At 40.3% G+C, this 22,243-nt stretch overlaps 2 protein-coding genes across 6 annotated transcripts in view; one reads left to right on the forward strand and one right to left on the reverse strand.

Moving 5' to 3' along the window:
• MRPS9 (mitochondrial ribosomal protein S9) overlaps positions 1–14,079 on the forward strand; it is a 66,143-nt gene extending 52,064 nt beyond the window's left edge. The window contains exon 11 of the mRNA XM_031506188.3: positions 1–14,079. This exon is cut by the window's left edge and continues 18,499 nt beyond it. The gene's annotated coding sequence lies outside the window, so the exon portion shown is untranslated.
• Positions 7,710–22,243, reverse strand: part of TGFBRAP1 (transforming growth factor beta receptor associated protein 1) — a 36,127-nt gene continuing 21,593 nt past the window's right edge. For all 5 annotated transcript variants that reach the window (XM_021538165.3, XM_085558324.1, XM_085558316.1 and 2 more), the window contains 7 exons: positions 20,990–21,331; positions 19,569–19,626; positions 18,215–18,358; positions 17,108–17,254; positions 15,655–15,814; positions 13,644–14,077; positions 7,710–13,023 (listed from right to left, as the gene is read on the reverse strand). In XM_021538165.3, coding sequence (XP_021393840.1) covers positions 12,835–13,023; positions 13,644–14,077; positions 15,655–15,814; positions 17,108–17,254; positions 18,215–18,358; positions 19,569–19,626; positions 20,990–21,331 — 1,474 coding nt within the window. In that variant the 3' untranslated portion in view covers positions 7,710–12,834. The remainder of the gene's footprint in view (positions 13,024–13,643; positions 14,078–15,654; positions 15,815–17,107; positions 17,255–18,214; positions 18,359–19,568; positions 19,627–20,989; positions 21,332–22,243) is intronic.

Genomic DNA, 22,243 nt, shown 5'->3' on the forward strand with positions numbered 1-22,243 from the left:
TGGGATGTTAGAAGGAGGAATTCTAGATGGGAGGGGGACAAGGAGTGGCTTTTAGCTGGACTTTTCCATGTTGGCCACAAACTGAACCAATCTTCTCCTCCAAGAGAGACTGTATTTTAGGAAGATGCCAGTGAGTCAAGAGGCCTGCTTCAGCTGGGGAAAAACAGAAGTAAACAGAGAAAAAGTTAGGGGGTTTGTGGTGGTGCCCCCTGTCGTCAAAGGAAAGAGAAGAGAAGAAGATCTCTGTTCTTGGACCCTCGGCCCCAGAGGAAATGGGAAAAATGGGGGAGACTGTAGTCCCAAAAAATAAAAAACTGAACTGTTGTTTTCTCCCCTCTTGGCAGGGCATCCTTGAAAAGAAAAATCCTAAAAACAGTCTGTCCATCCATGCATTGCTAGTGAAAGCACTGTGCATGGAAAGGAGAAGAGTCACCATGGCAAACTTTTTTTTTCCGGGCGGTGCCATGTGTGACATGGAAACACAGGATGTTCCAGCTGTGTTTTCTTGCGGGGTCTGTGGCACAGGAGAGACTCTTCTCTCCCTCGAAGGCCTGAGTATCAATTGTCTAGAGAGGGGAAACCTGATTGGGGTCCAGATTGTGTCTCGCTGTGGTTTGCTAGAGCTGGGTGGTGAGAGGAGGAATGCTTTACAAAGTTTTCATTTTGATCTTTGTGTGCTTTTTTTTTTTTTTCTCCTTTTTCCTTTCTTTTTTTCTTTTGTAGTAGTAGCTTAATGAAGTTTTTTTTTCCTGTTATTAAGCTTGGGCCTGCTTTGCTCTGTTCTCAATTCCACTTCACAGCATTCAATAGAAAAGTTACATTTTCACAGGGGCACTGGCATTGTGCCAGTGTCAAACCATGACACTGGGTAACTCTCCTTTGCCTGCAGCCTTTCCCATTGCACCACCCGTGATTTTCCACAGGCATCTGTGCAGGTGCAGCTTGCTGGGTTTTGCCTCTTACCACACGCTTCTCCCCTGCGAGCGCGGCATTCCCGCAGGAGCCATTCCATGCCTGCTGCTCGTGACTCAGTTTCTCTGCCCTGGCAGGCGGCGCTCCCGGGCTGGATGCGCTCCCTGCTGCTGGGCACCGCCCGCTGCCCGCAGCCTGAGCATCCCGCCCGCAGCCTGAGCATCCTGCCTGCAGCCTGAGCATCCCGCCCGCAGCCTGAGCATCCTGCCCCGCAGCCTGAGCATCCAGCCCCACAGCCTGAGCATCCCGCCCGCAGCCTGAGCATCCCGCCCGCAGCCTGAGCATCCTGCCCGCAGCCTGAGCATCCTGCCCCGCAGCCTGAGCATCCTGCCCCGCAGCCTGAGCATCCCGCCCCACAGCCTGAGCATCCCGCCCCACAGCCTGAGCATCCTGCCCCTCAGCCTGAGCATCCTGCCCCTCAGCCTGAGCATCCCGCCCGCAGCCTGAGCATCCTGCCCGCAGCCTGAGCATCCTGCCCCGCAGCCTGAGCATCCCGCCCGCAGCCTGAGCATCCCGCCCGCAGCCTGAGCATCCTGCCCGCAGCCTGAGCATCCTGCCCACAGCCTGAGCATCCTGCCCCGCAGCCTGAGCATCCTGCTCGCTCAGTCACTGCAGCAGATGTGCATGATTAATGGATTATTTACCTTTTGCTGCCTGATTATTTTTTTGCCTTCTAACCTTTTCACTTTTACAAATATATTTTGACTTTGAAATTCTGGGGATTCCACTTATAACCTTTATGTTTATTGGTGAAGTAGCTATTATTAGACTGTTTTTCCTGTTCTTCCTAATTCTGGAGTTTAATTATATTTTTCCTTCTGCCTTTTCATACAGGTGCAGTAATTAAATGGCATTAAATCTGTTTCGTGATCATTAAGTAGACTCGTTATTGTCCTTTTTGTATATATTTTAAAGTTGTAAATAAGTCACCTTTCTAGTCAATTTGCTTGGTATAACTTTGCCATCTCACTGAGACGGTGCTGCTGTGGCTGTGCACAAAAATGTCATGAGTCAGGTATGGTCCCTGTCCCCTCCCAGCCACCAGCACAGAGAGGTCAGAGGGACAAGAGGATGGATCCCTGTGTTTGAGAGTGCAGCCCAAGACTTGCAGATGGGATGAGCCAAGGGGAAGAGAGGAGACAAAGAGGGGAGAGGCTTCACTTGCCTGTTTGGACCACCATTCTCCATGCCCTGGTGGCATACGTGGGTGCCTCCAGCCCTGAATGTAGTCCTAAAAGCTGAGTGGGCACCAAGGGAACCTTAATTTTCCCCTGCCTTTTCTTTTCTTTCCCTTGCTCTGTTGTGGCTGTTCTCCTCTATTGTCTCTGTAAAGAACAACTTGAATTGTGCTGAACCTTAAATAATAAATGTAACTACTTAAAGCACTGACAACTGTTAGGGTACAAGTTCATTTTTAAACTCAGGCTTGTAAGCTCAGGGCATTGAATGAGACCCCTGACATTTTCTGTGGGCATGGGGTTTCTTTCAGAGTTTCTAAAGTACTATTGATGGGAGAATGTAGTGTGACCTTTTTTTAAAACACTATTTAAGGGGTGAAACACTATATTGTTGCAGTGTGCATAATTTCAGAAAGGCTGAATTAATTAGCTTTATGTGTGACTGTGCAGGAATGCAACTTGCATTATTACAAGACCACACACTTTAAAATATGGTAGTGGAGACAGCAAATGGAATAGAAATGCCCAAAAGGTGACTAGGGCAAGAAGCAAGGAGCAAGAAGAGGGGTTTCTTGCTAGCATAAGTCCACAGTGTTAGAGCTCTTTTCCAGCTAAGGCTGGAAATTTATTTTCCATGATTATATGAGAGGAAAAATGCACTCATCTTTTGGGGAACATATTCAGGTTTTAAAATTTTCTGGTATGAATCCAGAGAGTGACAAGCATGACCTGAATAAATATTGCCTCTATGTGGTACTTGCCTCCTTATGCCATGAAAGATAAAACTGCCATCTTTTTTATTTTGTGAATTTGTTTGGTGACCTTCACTGATGCCATCAACACGTGTTGCTCCTAAGGCCAGGCTGGGTAATTTGATGGTGAAAGCAGCTCAAGTGCAAGAGTAGCTGTCTGGGGCATCACCAAGTTAAGCTGAATGCTGAATGGCCTTTCTTTTTTAAATAATATTATTGTTCTGCTGTAGGGTGTGTGGCACTAAAGTTGGTACCCATCTGTGATGCATCTCTTGTCACTGCACTTTAGGAAGAGCAGGGTGGGTACTGTACTTGTCTCCTCTGGGGTGCCCAGCCTCCCACCTGCTGCTGGGCCTGGCCAAAGAAAGCCTCCATTGGAAAAGGACGAGTAAAGGACAGCCTTGGAACCAGCAGGTTTTGCTGCACAGCTTGAAATGTTTGCCTCTCATTTTTGTGCCCACCACAGTGCTGGAGCTGCTTCACTCTCTCCACAACACCCAGCATCTGCTGGGAGCAAAGTTATGCTGGAGAGAACTGGTTATACTGGCACGGACTGGTTATACTGGTGAGAACTCACACTTGTGCTGGTGCTGTCTGCTTTCTTTACACTGTGGGAAGCACAATCAGTGGGAGCACAGTTTTAGCACCACCACTATCACTTCACAGGTAAGCCATGGCAGTATTCAAGGAGAAATGAGGGAATTTTCTACCTTGGGTACAGTTTTCTTCCCCTTAAATGTTACAAAGAACAGGAAAAATCTTTGTATGTCAGACCATTGCCAGTGCTCTGACAGCAGGAGGGCAGTTGTGTAAAACTATAACAGGTAGTGATGCATAAAATAAGCATATCAAAGCTTCTAGGTTTTTATGATTTTCATTGCTGAGACTACCTGAAGAAGGCATTTTATCAGTTTTCTGGGATGGATCTGACCTGGTGCTGCAGGTAGTACACAACATTTAGGTGCTGGGTTATGCAGCGCTCGAGTACCTAGATAAGACATGATGAATAAATATGGATAGGGCTCATCTTTTCCTCCACAGTCCCCAGATTACCCTCACCAGAGAGACTTGGTATTTATTGTATGATACAAGTCCACAGGCAACAGGGCCGTTCCCTTGGCTTCCTCAGACCTCTGCAGAGCTGGACAGAATGTGACAGGACTGCTTACAAATGCCTTCAGATTCTTTTTGGTATTAAAACAGTAAGTCAATGTATTAGATCTTGCTTTCTTAGTAAAATCATTAAAGGCAAAATTTCATCATAGAGACTTCATTAAAGTAGTGGGTGTATAAAAACATTTCAAAACAAAACCATATTGCTACCAAGTTAAGAGACCATGAATTGTTGCTTTGCTTTTATTTAATGCAACATTGTTTAATAAAGTCAGGAATCTCTGTTTAGTTTTCCCTCATTTTTATCTTCTAGCATTTTACAAAAGCCTAATATCAAAATGTATGAAGTTGATACAAGACTGGAGGGGAAAATTCATTGAACCCAGGCAGGGCTCAACTTGCACTGTCCCAAAAGCCACACAGCTCTGCAGCTGGGAAGACATGGAAGAACAGGGTATGGCCAAGTAAGGGAAGGTTGACAGGGACCCACAGAAGTCTGGGGACAGAGCAGCCTGGCAGCCCCTGACAGCTGGAGGAGTGTGGCTCATTCCAAGGCATGGAAGGGGCTGGGTGGAGGGAGCTCTGCAATTTAAGAAATCATTGATATTTGTTCTGCTTTGACAGAAGTCAAAACCTGACTTGATAAGACATAAGGTGGGGAATTTGCTTGCAAACCTCTAAAACTTTCTCCTTACTCAACTCCTGAGCTTTTTCCATTTTAAAATTGTTCTGGTTCATGATTTAATGAAACCTGGCTTGTGCCTTCAGAGCCCACTTGGTGCTGTTAAGGGCACTTGCTTTGAAAATGGCCCTGTGAGGTCTTCTTTTTGGCTGCCTTCAAATCTTGTCATGGCATGGCTTCAATCAAGAAAATCTTCCCCTTTTCTCCTCCACAGGGAGAAAAGTTATCAGCACAAGTGATTATTTGTATGATACACTGCACACTCTTGTGATTTGGTATGAGGCAGATGAGAAAAACGAAAGCATAGGGTATTGAGGCATTGGTAATTAACAGCAGCTTAACAAGAGACTCCTCCCTCCTCCGGGATTGAAATTTCTTTAGTTTGTAGTTTTTAGTTTTGACCATCTGTGCTGGTTTTGGATGGGATAGAGTTGATTTTCTTCACAGAGGCTGGTTTGGGGCTGTGTTTGGATTTGTGTTGAACACAGGGTTGATAACACAGAGATGTTTTTGTTATTAGTGAGCAGGGCTTGCACAGGGGCTGGCTGCTGGTTGGGGTTAAGCCATGACACCAGCACAGTGGTATGGCACAGTTGTATGGCCATTCACATTACAGAATGAGCAGCTGTGAGTAGAAGTACTCCTGACGCTGACTGGAGTATCTGGAGGGGATGTATTGAGTGGTTGCTATCCAGAACAAGAGATTTCAGGAAGGTTTTGAAGCAGGAACACTAAAACTTCTGCTTGACAAATCAGCATGTCACAAAAGGCCACAGAGATGCTTTGAAATGAGATATGACAAGTTAAAACCTAAAGATGGATCAAAAAAGGACAGGAATGAAAACCTTCTTTTGCTTTGCAAATACAAATCCCCAGTGAATGACATCTTTTAAAAAAGCAGATACAAATTCATCCTGTACTCCTCCCTCCCCATCTTCAACTGCTTGTGATTCAAGTAGAAAAACCCCTACTTCTGTCACACTCTGGGAGCTTTCTGGCATGACACTGCAGAGTAACCTTGTATGTTAGAGGGACTAAAGGGATTGAAATATCTTTGCCTGCTTTGACTTTCAAACAGATATCAAGAACTTGCATTTTATTTGAATATACTTCTCCAGGTTAGAGAGGCACAAAGTACATTATCTTGAAGCTGTCACCAGTAACTTGCTAGTTTTTAGATATTCCCTGCTTATTTAGTCTTTCTGTAATATTTGCAAAAAACAAAAGCAAAAACAATACAAACAGCAAAAATCCAAAACCAAACCAAACCAAAACAACAAAAGCAAAAAAAAAAAAAAAAAAACCACAAAAAACAAAAAAAAACCCAAAAAACCAACCAACCAACCAACCAAAAAAAACCCCTAAAAAAACCAAACCACAATACAAACGAAACTATTTATTCAAAACAAATGTACCTTTTAGCCTTTTACCTTTAACAGAGAGTATTTTGGAAGTTTAAACAATACATACCTCTGGCAAAGACATGCTAAGAAGACACTTGGACCCTTGCCAATCTGGTTTCAAGCTTGTCTACTGGTTTAAAACAAGGTAAATAACCTGACACAGGACAATCCTGCATCAAGTTGGGCTTGGAACACGCCATCCCCAAAGAACCCAACCAGCCTAGATTTTTCTAGGATTTAACTTGCATTGGGATGGTCAGGCCCCAATCAATGGAAATACCATGTTGACCAGGTGGTTATGGGACAATATCTTCAGGGGGTTATTGGCAATTATAGGCATTGGTAATGATGTTCATGACTGCTATTGGATTTTTAGGCACTGTAATCAGCTTTGTTATCTACTGAAATCCTGCCATGTGTTCAAGCCATCAGCTTTCCTCTGGCAGCCCTGGCCTCTTTGACCCTATGCTGTCCTGCAGCTACAGTTGTTGCAGTTAACTGGACCTTTGGGACTCATTTCTGCCTAAACTCAGCTACACTCCATTGATTATTTGTCTTGGAAGGAGTTGCCATCTGGATGATTATCATGGACCATTTTCTAACCACTGTCTAGAGGCAAAACTAGCTGAAATCCCATGGTGCTGGAGTCACGACTGGGTTCGGGGCTTAATGCTTTCTGTGTTACCTTTCGAAGGAGGGAGGGAAGGACGGAAGGACGGAAGGACGGATGGATGGATGGATGGATGGATGGATGGACGGATGGATGGATGGATGGATGGGGAAATGCAAACCAGAGCTCTCAGGGTGCATTTCCTGCTGGCTGACCTAATAAAGTCATGTTTGTTGTTCAAGTAATGCATGTCAGTTTTTCATTCCTTCCAGCATCATGCTGCACTCAATATTTGCATCCCAAACACCCTCTGTGAGACCATTCTGAGCACCCACCCATGTTCCCACAGCCTTCACTTCAGCCAAAGGAACAAACTTCACCTGATAGGGCTGTAGAAACCTTGCCAAGTGATCACACACCTGAACTTAAAAACAAGAGCACTTCCCTGCAACTCTGACTGCGTTGGATTTTTCCCTGCTGGATCCCCAGTTAAGCTGTGCACACAACCTGCCCTCAGCTTCCAGGAGATGCCTGCAGCCTTGCCAGTGCCTGCATTGCCTGGCACAGTGGGGCTGGAGAGCAGCTGAATTAGGTCACACCTGCATGCCCTAAACACTCCTTTTCTGCACTTCTCCTTTGCATTCCTCTCACTCCCCTCAGAGATCACACCACTTTCTTTGGCTTACCACACTCTTTACCAGCCCTTACCACCCTTCCTTTCCTGGGGCTTCCTTATCCTACAGTGCCACTGTGGTGGAACTGGGGAGCAGCTGGTCCTTTGGCCCCGAAGCCAGGGCCATTAGTCCTGAGTGTTGAGGAAGATGAGGAACACCAACAGTGCTGCCTTCTGCAGAGTATGTAAGCACCAGACCCACATGTCAGGGATCTGACCCCTCTCTCAGTCACCCTGATGAATCCTCTATTCATCAATAGATAAACTTTTCCCTTCACTTGGACATTCACATTCCAGGGTTTATGTATCTATGAATCCATAACAAATGTAATTAAAAGATTTTATTAAAAATTGACATATTTATACATTTTTACATTCCACATACTGCTGTGTATGTTCACCAATATAACCACTAAGTCGAAAAGCCTTAACGGTACAAACTTCCATCTGAACAAATTTACTGCAGGGGAGCTTCAATTTTGAAATCAATCATACATTACAGAACGTTATTAACTTTTCATCTTTTCCCTTAAAAAGTAGCAGCACATTTAATTACCAGTGTTCACAAGGCATAAGCCCCAAAGTGTTGTACAGCAAGAGAAAAATTAATTAGCTAATATAGGCAATAGGAAGAGAGCTCACAATGAAAATGTATTAGTTCTGCCTGTTATGAACAGCAGGATGTTAATAAAACACTTAGAGCCATGCTGAATAGAGACTGCAGCAAACCAGGAAGAGTTATAAAATAAAAATTTACTTCTTGATAGACCTGTATAAAACAAAATATTTTTAATGTCATTCAGGACAGAAGTCCTGTGAAGAACAGATGTTATTATAAAGACTAAGCAGTCAGGATAATGCTTGTGTGTTTAAACATGTAATAAAGTTCTCAGAAAGCATACACATACTCCACCCCTACCATCACCTTTCCGCAGCTCACATTAGTAGGGCTTCGTGTGGCTGAGTAATAAAGTGACATTTTGCTGAAGACAGATCTGCTCAGGAGTCCCCCAGACCTCTCAAGATTTGTAGCCATGTCAGTAAAGTGCTAGAAGAGTGACAATCAGGTAACAAAGGCTGGAAAGTTTCTGGAGATTGGGAGCAAGGGGAGCAAAGAGACAAGTTCTCATTGTAACCTGGAATCCTGTGCACACCTGAGCCACCTCAGTATGGGCTGCCTAAACAAGTTAGTTCATAGGTATCCCTGGTGTGCACTGTGTAACAACCCCCAAATGCTTATCCTTCCCCTGGCTTTCACAATGTTACAAGAATACTGACCTCAATGTGACAATTTATCCACTTACACAAAAGAAATTAAGATGTAACTGAATTCTTTCTCATGATTATACAGCCATTAATCTTATTTTGAGCAAAGTGCCAGATTCTGAGTAATTTTTTTAATTAGGATTTTTCCTTTTATTGACTGAGAGAAAAATAGCATATGATGACATACACACATCATAGGTCATTTTTACGTGAGGAAGTGTGGAGATATGAAAGTGTAGAAGAAAGCTTAACAAGTGCTTTTTGTATGTACCATCATCTGTAGCAGTGAATGACTGAAAAAAAAGGTCAGAGCTGCAATATTTCAGTAACTGGAGGTTACATGTTAGATAACCATGTCCTGATATCTGCAGAGGAATCAGTGCGAGAGACTAATCTCATATATTATGACCTGAACCACAGACACAATGTCACTTTAAAAAAAATCTGTACTACTGTTTCAGTTTTGACACATACAAAGTTGAAGGAGACTCATTGGAAAAAGTGAGGGAGATGAATTTCAAATAATTTAGCAACAGCTGAATTAAGGATACATATTCTGGCAGAATCTCCACTCTCCAAGGGCAGGTCTTAGACACCACATTCCCTGACTGGAGATAAAAAGATCACATCAAGCTTTAACTCCCAAAAAGCATTTGTTTCCAAACTAGAAGAATGGTCAGAGAAATATTCCTCTTTCCTGGAATATTCTTCTCCTCCTCCTTCACATATGCAGTCAGCAATTAGTACCCAAATCTGCTTCCTTCCCTGTTCACTCCCTCTGTGCTGCTGCAGCCATAACTTACCACAGTAGCAATGCTGGCCCAGGATTTCAGGTACATAAGCCAAGAATCACCAAACTGACAGTGCCAAAACAAAAGAAGGATTGAACTCAGGCTCTCCAGAATGAAGCTCTTTGAAGCTCTTGCCCAAGGGCTGTTCAGTTGTCCCACCTAAGAAAATTTGAATGTAGGCTTTTCATAAATTTCCTGGTGACAAAGCCCAGAACACCACAGAGCACTCTGATGTGGGCTGACATCTTCTCTGGTTGGGAATATTCCCAGTTGCTCATGTGCTGGACACACACAGGAACAGCATCATCCACCAACCACCTCCCTGCTGAGCTTTTGCTCTGCCTCAGCCTCACATTGGCTTTCTTTGCTTTTTCCTTTAGTTACTGTGGGATTACATATTAATTCATTCAAATGAGTTCTAGTATAAAACTTAACAAAGCAACAGGTAATAATGTATCCATTTTCCAGTCCACATTTTTGGGGAACTGGGCTTCAAAGAATAAGATGCTCCCAATTTAAATATCAATCACATTTTTTGATTGCAAAAATGCTGACTTGCTTTATTCTGATTTCTATATTTGTTCTGTATGTAAAATTATTGGTTTTGCTGCATTTTAGCCAAAGTACATATCTGCAAAAAGATATTGACTATTAATAAAGAACTATTTAATCTTTTATAGACATACTTTTTCTTGCAATAGCAACTGAGAACTTTCCTGAGGTCTGGAATGATATGATTTTTGTTCATTGCAGCAGTAGTTCATCACTACTAAGTGGCTAAAATTGCTCTAAATTATGGAGAGGGGTCTGTTTTAGCACCCCCTTACTAAATAGAAAAAAAGACCATACTTAGGATGCTGGCAGTAAAAGAAAGTATTTCTTAAGAAATGCATGCTAGTGTACACTAAAGGTTTATAGGGTCTTTGTAAAAATCGCTTCCACCCTTATCAGGAATTATTTTGAGGACAGGGGACTACAAATTTTTCTGTACCATTACTGCCAGTTGTATACACAATGTTCCAAATCCATGACTACAATATAATCTGCTTATACCAGTGCCACATAAGAATCACTCATGCCAGAACTGAGTCAGAAATGCCCACACTTGACTTCTTTTGAAGTGCCTCACTAAATGTGACTTGCATGTCTTAGTATAAGGCATTACAAAATTCCTTACTTGGGCTTTCAAAAATAAATAAAATTCTGCACAACAGTTACACTTTCTGAATTTCAAAATCAGTAAGGAGAAAGATTCAAAGGTCTTTTGCTTTAAAGCTAAGTACTCCACACCTTGAGTACAGCTCTGGGACCCACAATACGAGAAAGATGAACTGTTGGAATGAGTCGAGAGTAAGGCCTCAGTGATGATCACAGCTGGAGCACCTCTCCTGTGAACACAGGTTGAGAGCTGGGGCTGTTCAGCCTGGAGAGAGGCTCTTGGAAGACCTTACAGCACCTTCCAGAACCTGAAGGGAGACAGCAAGGGGGCTGAAGAGGGACTTTGTACAGATGCATGTAGTCATAGGGCAAAGGTAAATGGTCTTAAGCTGAAGGAGGGCAAATTTAGATCAGAGACCAGGAAGAAATTCTTTACTCTGAGGGTCATGAGGCACAGGTTGCTCAGGGAAGCTGTAGACAACCCATCTTTGGCAGTGCCCAAGGCCAGGTTGGATGAGGCTTTGAAGAACCTGGTCTAGTGGAAGGTATCCCTGCCTATGGCAGGGGGTTGGAATAGATGGTCTTTAAGGTCCCTGTCACCCCAAACCAGTGCATGTTTCGATAAGAAGAGATGGATATCTTCTGCCCCTGGATGAGCACTGGCTGCCCCTCCTTGGAGGCAGCACTGTACATAGAAGGCAGCTTCCTAAGCCAGCCTTTCTGTGCAAGGAGGCTGCATCAGGACAACCCTGAGGCCCATGGTGTGACTCTGCAGCGCCCTGTGTGGGGCCAGGACCAGGACTCCATGATCCTGATGCATCCTTTCCAATTCAGCTTATTCTGTGATTCCAGAAAGGACCAAGCAGACACTACATTTTGCTGAAAGCCTCCACTGATTTGGAATTCTGAAACAGGGGGCAGCCATACTAACTCAAGTGCATGCAGGTCAGTAAGCCTGGTATTTATTAGAGCTTTACAGAATTCAAAGAAATGCTTTCACTTTGCAGTACTTAAGTTTATTTAAAGTTGTCATTTTTTTAACCTCTCTTGGGGGAAGCTACATCTTTTAAATCAACTTCTTTAAAATGGTGAATGTGAATACATGAATGGAGCAATGTGAATACATATGAGGGCAGTTAAGTAAGGGGTTTGTGTTATTTGAAAAATTTTAGTTCATAGAATATTTAGTAGAAAATAAAAAAACCCAGTACCCCTGTAGTGCACTTTTGTATACTTCTTACCATTTCATACCTTCTCTCTCTGGTTTTGATTGCACAAAGTCATCTATAAGCACTAAAAACTATTTTTGTGGAGTTCCAACCTGCCTAAGTTATGTTAGAGCAAACACTTAGCACATCATCTGTACACTTATGTAGCAGCTACATCTTAATCCTCCAAAGAAATGCTAGAATGACAAGATCAATTTATTCAACTGTATGTACAGCATATTTGCATATTAATAAATAAATCAGTATTAAAGTCAGGGCCTCTTCCCCATAGAAAAGTGACTACAGTCTGACCAGACAAACTTTCTTTTTTCTTCCAAGCTCACCTGTGTGATTGAGGTTATTGGTTTCCACTCAGTACATTACAGTAACTGCAGAGGAGCAGAAACCTAACAGAGCAGTGCTTACATTTAAATTCCATGTAGCAGATGGATGGGAGGGAGGTACTAAAAAGTGCATCAAAAGCCAACATTTTGTAGAGCAAAAAACTGGAAGTTGATAATGTGATCCTGTGGAAGATAATCCAGCCCAAAAGAAGACATGCTGCAGCAAGCTCTAAAATCGATGCACATCTCTGTCTTCATTGTAAGCTGCATGATGCCAGTCTTGTCCCATCACTCTTCAAGAATTCCAACTCCAATAAATACCATCTTCCCCTCCACAAATTTATCGACACCACAGTCAGTGCAAAGTGACAATTCTAAAAAAGACTGCCTTCACTCCGTAACATTCATCCTCACTGTGAAGAAAAGGCTCCTTTTCTCTTAAGTGTTTACTCCTATTCACAGAAGAGCCATATTTGCACCTCTCCATGTGTGGTAGTGAATTTTCTTTTCTATCTACATTCATTAGAAATCAAAAAGATAAGTAGCAGTATTTTATATTTACTGGAAGTCTTCCCATTACCCAAAACCTAGCTGTCCATCTCAATTTATACTTAAAGTAGCTGCACTTTTTTCTCTCCAGCCCACTTTCAATGGGGTATAAGTCACGGGAGCTGTGGGAATATTTCAAGTCTGATTGCTGGAGCTGGGAGAGTGATGAGTCACATTGGAATTGAGATGTCTGTTTGCAGCACAGTGCGTGTGGGCCACACTCCCATTCGGGTATCTTACAAACACAGGTTCGCAGAAAGGATTTTGGCACACCTGACACACCTTTTTGTCTGAAAGAGGAATTGGGGCTCCTGTTTGTTTAACCTAAAAGAGAGGGGGGAAGAATTCCAAATGTGAATCTAACAAGAAAGGAAGGGAAATGATGGAGCATAATTGCAACTATACCAAATGGATAAAACAAAAATAATTTTAAGAATCTGTTGTGAACTCTAAGTAACACTGTCCTAGCTAGGAATAGAAGAGTCACAACTGAATTTACCATTAACAAAATCTACTAACCAGCTTCAATTAATACTAAATGCTGGATAATTTTTTAAACAAATTTTGACAGGTGACACTGTAAAAAAACTTGAATTAGAAATTCTGACACTCCCTCCTAGTGAAAGAAATGCTAACTGACACTTTTTAAAGTTTCTGCTAGAACTGTTGTAATCTGCAAATCCCAGATTCACTTCATATTCAGCCCAGCAGCTCACCAAGGTTATTCCTATTTCAAGGCCCCTGCTTTCCCTTTTGTTTTACAGAGAAAACATACAATTAATTTTGAATCTAGTAGTCATGGCAAAAAAAAAACCCTAATAAATGCCAAAGACACTAAGACAGCCTTTGTACTAATTCTTCAACTTCTTTTGATTACTGTATATCAAAGGACTCAACTGTAAAGCTTTCAAGTGCTTTTATTTAAAAGCACTCCTGTAACCTACCTTTTCATGCTTGTAGATTAAGTTTTCAGCTTGTGCTAACCCAAGTGCCACCTGAGTCATTCTTTCTGTGTGAAGGCTTTGTCTCACTGCTCCAGCCAGGAATGGGGACAGGAGCTGCACTGACCAGCTGTCAGGCACCACCTGCAAAACCAGACCTGCATCAAATTCCGTGGCGTGGTTATTCAAGAGATCCACAGCAGCCATGACGAGCGCACAGTCGGAAGAGCCTGGAGCTAAATACACTGACAGCAGCATATGGAACAGCCTCCGCCTGTACTGCAAGTCTCTGCTCTCTGAGTTCCACACACAGTACTCTTCAGCAGCATGGAAGTCCTTCAACTCATGGACAAGGATATGCAAAGCCTTCTCGTGTTCTTCTAGTTTCCCATATAAAATTGCACTTTCCATATGAAGGTCTGTGCCCTGGATTTTGTCTGTTAAATGAGAAACAAGGCAATATTTGCTCAGTGAAGAAGACAGCTGCTCCCTCTCCTAGCCAGTGCAACTACAGAGAAGGCAGATGCTTGTAAATACAGGAATGCTCAGATGTATGGAAAAAACATCTCTAACAAAAGAGCACCACAAAATACAGGACAAAAAAAAGACTAAATAATAGATGATCAACCACTGTCACTGACACCTTTTAAATTCTAGCAGATACTCCTACCATGTACAAAAACCTGTTAAGATGAAGCTGCAATATTTTTAACCTCTACTTTCCCCAGTGTTATAGGAGATCACAGAATAAACTCCATAAAATACAATAAAAATCCAATAGTACCTACCATTAAGAAAAGGACACTACAAAACCTTAATCCAGTTTAAGTGTCGGCAATAGGCAGGCAGAATGGCAAGTTCATCTGGCATTTCAAAATAAAGTAGAAAATAATCTAATTACTGTAAAGGTGATAAAGATTTGGCATAGGCCTATGTAAAATGCATGGAAATACAATGTTTCTTCACCAAAACGGGTAGCTTGCACTGATCTCACTTTCATGTAACATAAGAATTGTCATGTAAGAAATGCTTTGTTTTGGAGAACATGGATTTCAAGAGAATAATCCATTTTGTAACTCTTGCCTGGAAAAATTTGTTTGAAAACTGACTAAAATATGAACAAGTGTTTCAATGACTGTGCTCTATTTGTACAGTATCCATCCCATAACATTTTGCTGCCTGAAAAGGGAAAGAAACATTAAACTTTGGTAAATTATTTTAGGTGATACTCAGCAATTTTTATTTCCACTTACACTGGATATTTTCCCACTGAATTTCAAAAAATCATTTCACATCTTTCAGTTCAATAACGAGTCACTTCCCTTTCATCCACTATTCCATCATTCTTCAGCCATAATCCTCCATACCAGAGAAGATTTAAACACTTGGCTTGCTTAATTGCACTTGTTTGCATTCCAGTGGATGAAACATTAAAAATTAACCATTATCAGAACTGAATAAGGAAAATATTTAGCTCAACTGTTGCTTGCCTAATACCAACAGTAACATGTATGTTGCACTTTTCACTTTAAAAGATGCTATTTTTATTTAACATGAACTCCAGAGTGAGTTTCACGGTTATGGCTAACAAGTCCTTGGCAATTAGATTCTTCAAAGTTTGACTTCTGTTCACTAGAAGCAGGCTGCTTAAAAAATAAAGTTGCAGGTCTTTCATTTGCAAAAGGTTGTTATGTCATGTCATGTCATGCACAAGTTGCATGCTCATCATTAAAAAGAAGGTGACTATTATGAAAATTGTATGCAGGTATTTGTTCTGGCTAATTGGTATTTTGTCTCTGGTGCAGTGGCAAACATGCCATTGGAGCTACGGAGACCAAGGACAACACCAATACATATGCCTTCTAAATTAACCTGTGTTTGTTAGAAAAACAGCCTACTAAACAAACTGTACAGAAACCTTAGATCTTCTAGTTTTCTATCCTTGAGAGGACTATGATTTTGTTTCCAGCTGGAAATCACATACAGCATTTATAACAGACAACATGCAACCTACCTAAAATAAAGCGAATTCTATAAAGATCAGATTTCTGAAGCAGGCTGCGAAGTTTCAACAGCAGTTCAGTCGTTTCTGTACAATTATCTGTGGTCACAGATTTTAGCTGAAGTATTGCCTCCAAGTACAAGACAGCTAGATGAGTATGGTACTTTTCCTTCTACAATGAAGAACAATGTTAGCTCAGTTTACAAATCTCTTGGCCCCAGCAATAACAGTGGTGAATATTTACCTAATTACATAGATATGTAATTATATCATTTGAATTCATCACAAAGTTTTTTGTCCATATGGATAGATAATTTAATTCAGAGAAGCCTCACAAACTACATTGCAAATACAGGATTCCTCATATTCAGATATGTTATTTGACCTTTTCTATTTCTGCAATAAAATCTGAGAGAGCCACCAGAGGTAGAAAAGCACCCTGAAGGCACAGCACTTGTTTTTGTTATCCACAAAAAATGAAAGCTTATGAAAATAGGTTGATGATCTGTTTTAAACATTCTCATTAAATCACTCACAATAACCTCGTCGTTCTTAAAGACCAAACTGATTTATAATGCAGCTTTTACTAGCAGGTAGATTTAATTGTAAAATATTTTCACAAATATTTAACAAGGTACTGTGTTTAACTCAAAATGTTTGTTTGAAAAAAATCTATGACAGAGACAAGTATATTCATCAGTCATGGTGTAACACACCTGCAACACCAATAAGGGAAAAACACTGATCTGATGTGCATTTGAAGAATGTGAATTAGTGTACTGACCATCAGCTCTGCAGCGTTCTTTCAATGTTTGTTTCCTTGCTTTATTTCTGGGTTAAAGAACTTCTGTGCTTAAAATGTTTCATATCCAAATATAACATTTGGCTGCTTTTGCATTGAGCTAAAACCCCCAAAAATGTAATACCCTGTCACTTAGGACTTGTGAATGCATTTTTTGGGCATTCAGCATCAAGAGTGGTTTGGAATTCTAGTGAGGGGTGCATGATTTGATTATTGCTTGTTCAAATCTCTCTAGAAAGAATAAAACATTCTTGTAAAATACTGAATCAGCAATTTTAATGTATTGCTGCCACAGTGCAATAGGATCAGCTGTTGCTCAACCTATTGTTGATCATTTTCTATGATCTTACCAGAAGAAGGTTTGAGCCTCATCAGTGAAATAGAAAAGTATGCGATAACCAGATGTAAAAAAAAACCTCTTAAGTCTGAGGGGACATAAGCAATTATTTTGCTATCAAAAGCACTGAAAAATTCAAAATAATGAAAGCATCCACTCCTCATCTTTCACTTTAATCTTAAAAACACTCCTGGCTCTGCTCTGAGTACACTTGAAAGACTTTTCATTATGCCTATGCCTTCCAGACATTGCCTATTTTCAGGCCTGTTGATCATAATCTGCATTCTAAATCCCATCCCTACTTTTAGCATCCTCACAGAACTCACCTGTATTTTTCTTTCCAGTACTAGATGTTCTAGGTATTTGACACGTGCTTTAGGATATTTATTAAGGCAACTGATAATATCATCTGGATTAATGTTGTTTTTCTCCTGTTCTTCCAAAGGCCTTTTAGTGAAAATCTGTACACCAACCTAGAAAGAGTTTATTGCATTTAGGAACTCAGTGGCAACTATTTTATTAAATAAATATTTAAAATAAAAAAGGAATAGCACTATTGTTAATACATTATTCAGGAAAATAAAACCCACAAAATCTTGCTCAACACCACAGGATTACAATACCATATGCTTATCTTGATGTCACTCACTCCTATCTGTACTACCTCAATTTGTAGTGTACATATTGTCCAACCTATAAGCCTTGGCTTGGGCACTATTTCCACAAGAAATATTGAATGGAGTTGCACAATAGAACACGAAACTTCAGCCTTTTCAGCAGGAAAGCTCAAATTAGAGACCAGAATGTTCTAAGCCTTTTCACATGTGATGATATAGACAGAGCAAGAGACTTCTGTACCAAAAGTTTAGAAATCTGCCACTGCACAAAATAGTTATGCTTAAATTAATATAAATCAGGCAGTGAAAAGTTCCAACAGCACAGACTGTCTTATCAGCATCAAACATCACAGAATTTGTTGTTTTCTTTATTTTGGCAAATTAAGTTAATTCTTCTAGCAATGAAATTTTGTCTTAAATGGAGGCTATTTATTTTATGTCCTGAAGTACAGACACCACCCATCCTCTTTAAAATAAGAAGCAGCAGCAACAGCTAACCTGCCATGTGATTTATTTAAGATTTGAAAATTATCTTATTCAATATGAAGAAAACAGAAGATATGCTGTATTTTTCATACCCTAAACTTTGTTTGTTTGTTCAGAATAAAAAGAGGCAATTATCACTAGCACTTGCTAATAGAGGGACTTGGATGAATTGAAAAACCTCCAAGTTTTCTTCTGCTGATACTATTTAACTGGCATTAAATATTCTGCAAAAGGTCCAATCAGTTATCAAGAAAAACTAACATTAAGGAAAACCCAAACACCACTGCAGGGAAATACTGATATTCTGTTGGAAGTGTATCAACCACAAACCTCTTCATTTTTTTGTAAAATCCATTCAGAGTACTTCCACACTAGCTCTTGGTCTGAGCAGAATGTAAGGAAGTCTACTATGTAGTCATAGAGATCTGAACGTGTAGAATCTTGAATGTCTCCATCAACTATTTTCACCCATAACTGCAACAAAAATACACAGATTAAAGTGCTTAAAACATGTACTAGCTCTTCCAGCTCAAAATTTATGTCAGTTACTAAAAGACTTAGTCCAAGGCGTGTGGAATTAGAAAGAGTTGACAATAACACCAATTGCAAGGAACGTTGCTGGTCACTCACTTTTGCCATCACACCCTTCTCTTGAACCTGCCATATTCACCCAGCTCAGACCCCATATAATGTGGGCTCTCATTCTGAGAGTGACTAAAGGAGGTACACTAATCACAAAGAAAGTTTTTATGAAAAGTCCTTTTCTCCAATGCATGGTATACTTCTCATGTGCTCTGTGTGTGCAAGATTAAAAGCAAATTATACAAGCAAATTAGAAAAAAAATTGTTTTCCTGCTTTTCTTTCGTTTTGACTGAAGAACTACAAGTGCCATGTGATATTATTTTTAAATACATTATAATTGGAATCAAAATGTGCTACACCTAGCAGACCAGTTTAGCAATAAACCTTGTTTTCTGCAGCATCAAAATTCTTCCAAGATTTCTTGCACATGACAAATGTGGTTTTGTTGCCCTTACCTGTTTTCTTCTCAGGCCGTGATTACTATTTATATAACTGACCTGATAATGTGCTCAAAAAGCTGCAGAATAAGGCAAACTTAAGATACTGGATATTTAGTCTGCAGTGTCCAGGCCACTGCTAGTATTACTGACATGAGATGGAAGGTACCCAAAGGGATTACTAACTCATCTGAAACCCACAGATCTTGCAGAATGTGCTCACTCTTCATCACTAGGTAAGCAAACTCTCAGTTGCTGTCAGTGTCTGCCATGAGAATACAATGCTGTTTTCCTGTGTGTATAAAGATCAATCAGCACAGGGGATAAATATCTTTTAAAGTGATTGCTTGATTATTTTAGCACTTTTGTCCATCTTTCAGGAGCATAAACATATGTTCTGGTATGTACAGTTTTGCTTTAAAAGGATCATACAAGCATCTAAATAGCTGTCAACTTCAATAAGCTCCTCAGACTTTTCACATCTAGCATATTAATTTATTCAAGAAAGTCTTAGCATAAGTTTCAAATTTCTTACAAACACACACATACATACACACACATCACAACTTTTCAAACATATAAATTAAGATCTCAGATTTTTATCTCAGAGCTAAAATGGTATTTTGGAATGGTTTTCAGGTGACACTAAAAGCTTTATTCTAACCTGAAGTGCTGCAGCATCCTGACCGTTGTAGTGATACAGGAGACCAAGTGCAAAATACCTGTAAAGAAAGAGAAGATAATATTAAAATTGCTAGAACCTTCCCACTAATTTCATTATAGACTGATGAGCACAGAGTACAACAAATAATGGCTTACAATGACATGTACATGGCCAAGTCTACACTTCAACAAGTCTCTGTAAACTGTTTTTAAGAATCAGAGAAGTTCTGCCCTGAAAGTGTCTCCATCACGCGAGTCCCCAAGACAGTCTGTAGTTACCATATCCAACTTACACCAAGTATGTGGCCAATTAGAAGTGTTTCCCATGCTGTTCTGTCAATTTGTCTATTTCATGTACAGACATTACACACACCTCCAAGAACTATTCCTCCAATAGCTCATCAGCTGTTGTTAAATCATATTTTATTATGTATTTATTTAAAACTCTGTTTTACTGTCAGAAACTTTTTTCTTTACTATGACATGGTGTCAGGTCAGGCAAAGAAGAGCTTTGTATAATGCAATTTCAGAGTGGTTTTTGTGTACTCGAAGAAAAATAAAGCGAAATTCTGTAATGGCTGTCCTCATGGAACAATGTTCTAGCATTCATTCAATTCACACTGGCAGAAGTATGCCATGCAAACCACACTTACCAAAGGTTTTAACAAAACCTGTTTTGTTAAATACATGAAATCACCCCAAATATAGCCACGATTAAAGAATCTTCCTCACCACTATAGTTGCTACTACTGCACCAAACAGTTTAAAGCTAAAGAAATGAAAACAAAAATAGACATACTACCTAAGGCTGGAGTTTGTATTTTACACATTTACTATCTAATGTTTCCTGCTTAATGATTAATTCTCTGCCTGCTGGCTTTTTTTGTTTCAAGCCATTTGCAGTCATCTTAAGGAACCTCTTTTTGGTCAATCAGTGGAATATAGAAAGCTTGCAATGCAGAAGTAAGAGTTCTTTCCCTGAACAAGCAACTACAATTTTAAAGCCACTAACTGGCTAACAGCTTTTACCTAAGGTAGCACATGCTTTAAGGCAGCTTTTCATTCTGTCTGTGTACAACTACTGCTGCCATTCCACTCTCCCATTATCTCATTATTTCATTTAGTTTTCTTCTCCCAAACTTGTACCAGTTCTTTCTTTTTGTGTTGGATCCAGAAACTTTCATGTAGAATTCTGCATTTAACAGGATAAGAGAATGAATTTACTTTACCTTAGACTATCAAGCAATAGCTTTTCACCAACATTTTTAAATATTAACAATGTTAATTCAGACTGAGTTGTCTTTTGGACAAGTGTGAGCACAGGAACTACAAGTACTTGAACACATTGTTCAATAAACCAAGGGCATCTAAGGCAATTCTCCCTTTGGTCTAGAAGGTGCAATAATAAAATAATCCACTTACTTTTTGTGTTTTTCCAGCCAGGCAGCACTATCTGTTAAAAGACAGAAGTTCTCTGAAACGAGGAGATCCAGCAGGCTTTCATGATTTGCCTCTGCATACAATTTGAGTAAAGCTGTGTCGATATCCTCCTTGTAGCCATTTGCAACCTCAGTGCTGCGGACTTCATTCAAGTAACTCATGAGGAATCGCTTGCATTTTGTCATCTTCTCCTGGTCCCCTTGGGTCAGCTGGTTCAGGTCCGCGTACTCGTGCAGAGGAGGATGAGACCGGATAAATGAAGAGGAAGTAGGCAACAGGAAGGGGTACAGAGAGATCAGCTCCCGGACATCAAGCTGGCCGCTTCTGCAATTACAGTGTCAAACTAGATGAAGCAAAAAGAAAGAAAAAGTATACATAGGCACAAAAAAAAAATGTGCTCACATATGCTTAGAGTCAGGACACTAACATGTAGGCAGTTTCTGGAGTATTTTTTACTACATCTTTATTTATCATTCTTCTTCCTCCTCTAGACATTGAAAGCTCTGAGAATTCAGACTGGCCAGCTTTTTACTTTTGAGCTTCTACAGCTGTTCTCTGGTATATACAAAAATCAGCTGAATAGTCCTACAGCAGTCCTAGAACTGACCTAGACTTCATCCATACAACTAAAGCTTTCAGAGAACATGTGTATGCATGATAAAAACATTTTCCCCAAGCCTGAAAAGCACCAGATTCCTCTTGGAATTTGGCTCTCTTCTTACAGAGGTTCTGTAAGCAAACCACAGATATTGATTATGCATCCATTTAACCAGTAAGTCTGTTGTACAGGCAGAGGCCTTGGGTCTACATTTATGGAGGCTCCTCTGGAGTGGCTTTTCCACTTCAGGTGTGAAGGACACCCTATATCCTTACTCAGCAGCAAGTTGTAACATGGATATGCCATAAAAACCATTTTTCTTTCAGCCTAGATTGAAATTCCTCAAGCTTTTAAAGAACATATGTTGTGACAGAAGAATTTTTTCCCACACATAGCAAACAATCCCTAATTTTCACAGCTAGAGTGAACCCTCTTTACAGGCCTTGCTTTAGAAGAACGGCAAGACATCAGGATATTTTATATTTTATTTTACTGTCAAAGGTTTTATTCAGAATTCATATTTAAAAATTAACATTACTAAAGCACAGAAAATACTGTTGCTGAAAAAAAAAAATCAAAATTAACTCGACATTGCTCCAAAAGAAGCCCTGTTTAGTTATCTTGTTGCAAATAGAACT

Source organism: Lonchura striata, chromosome 1 (assembly GCF_050655825.1).
Source record: "Lonchura striata isolate lonStrDom1 chromosome 1, ASM5065582v1, whole genome shotgun sequence".
Taxonomy (NCBI): Eukaryota; Metazoa; Chordata; class Aves; order Passeriformes; family Estrildidae; genus Lonchura; species Lonchura striata.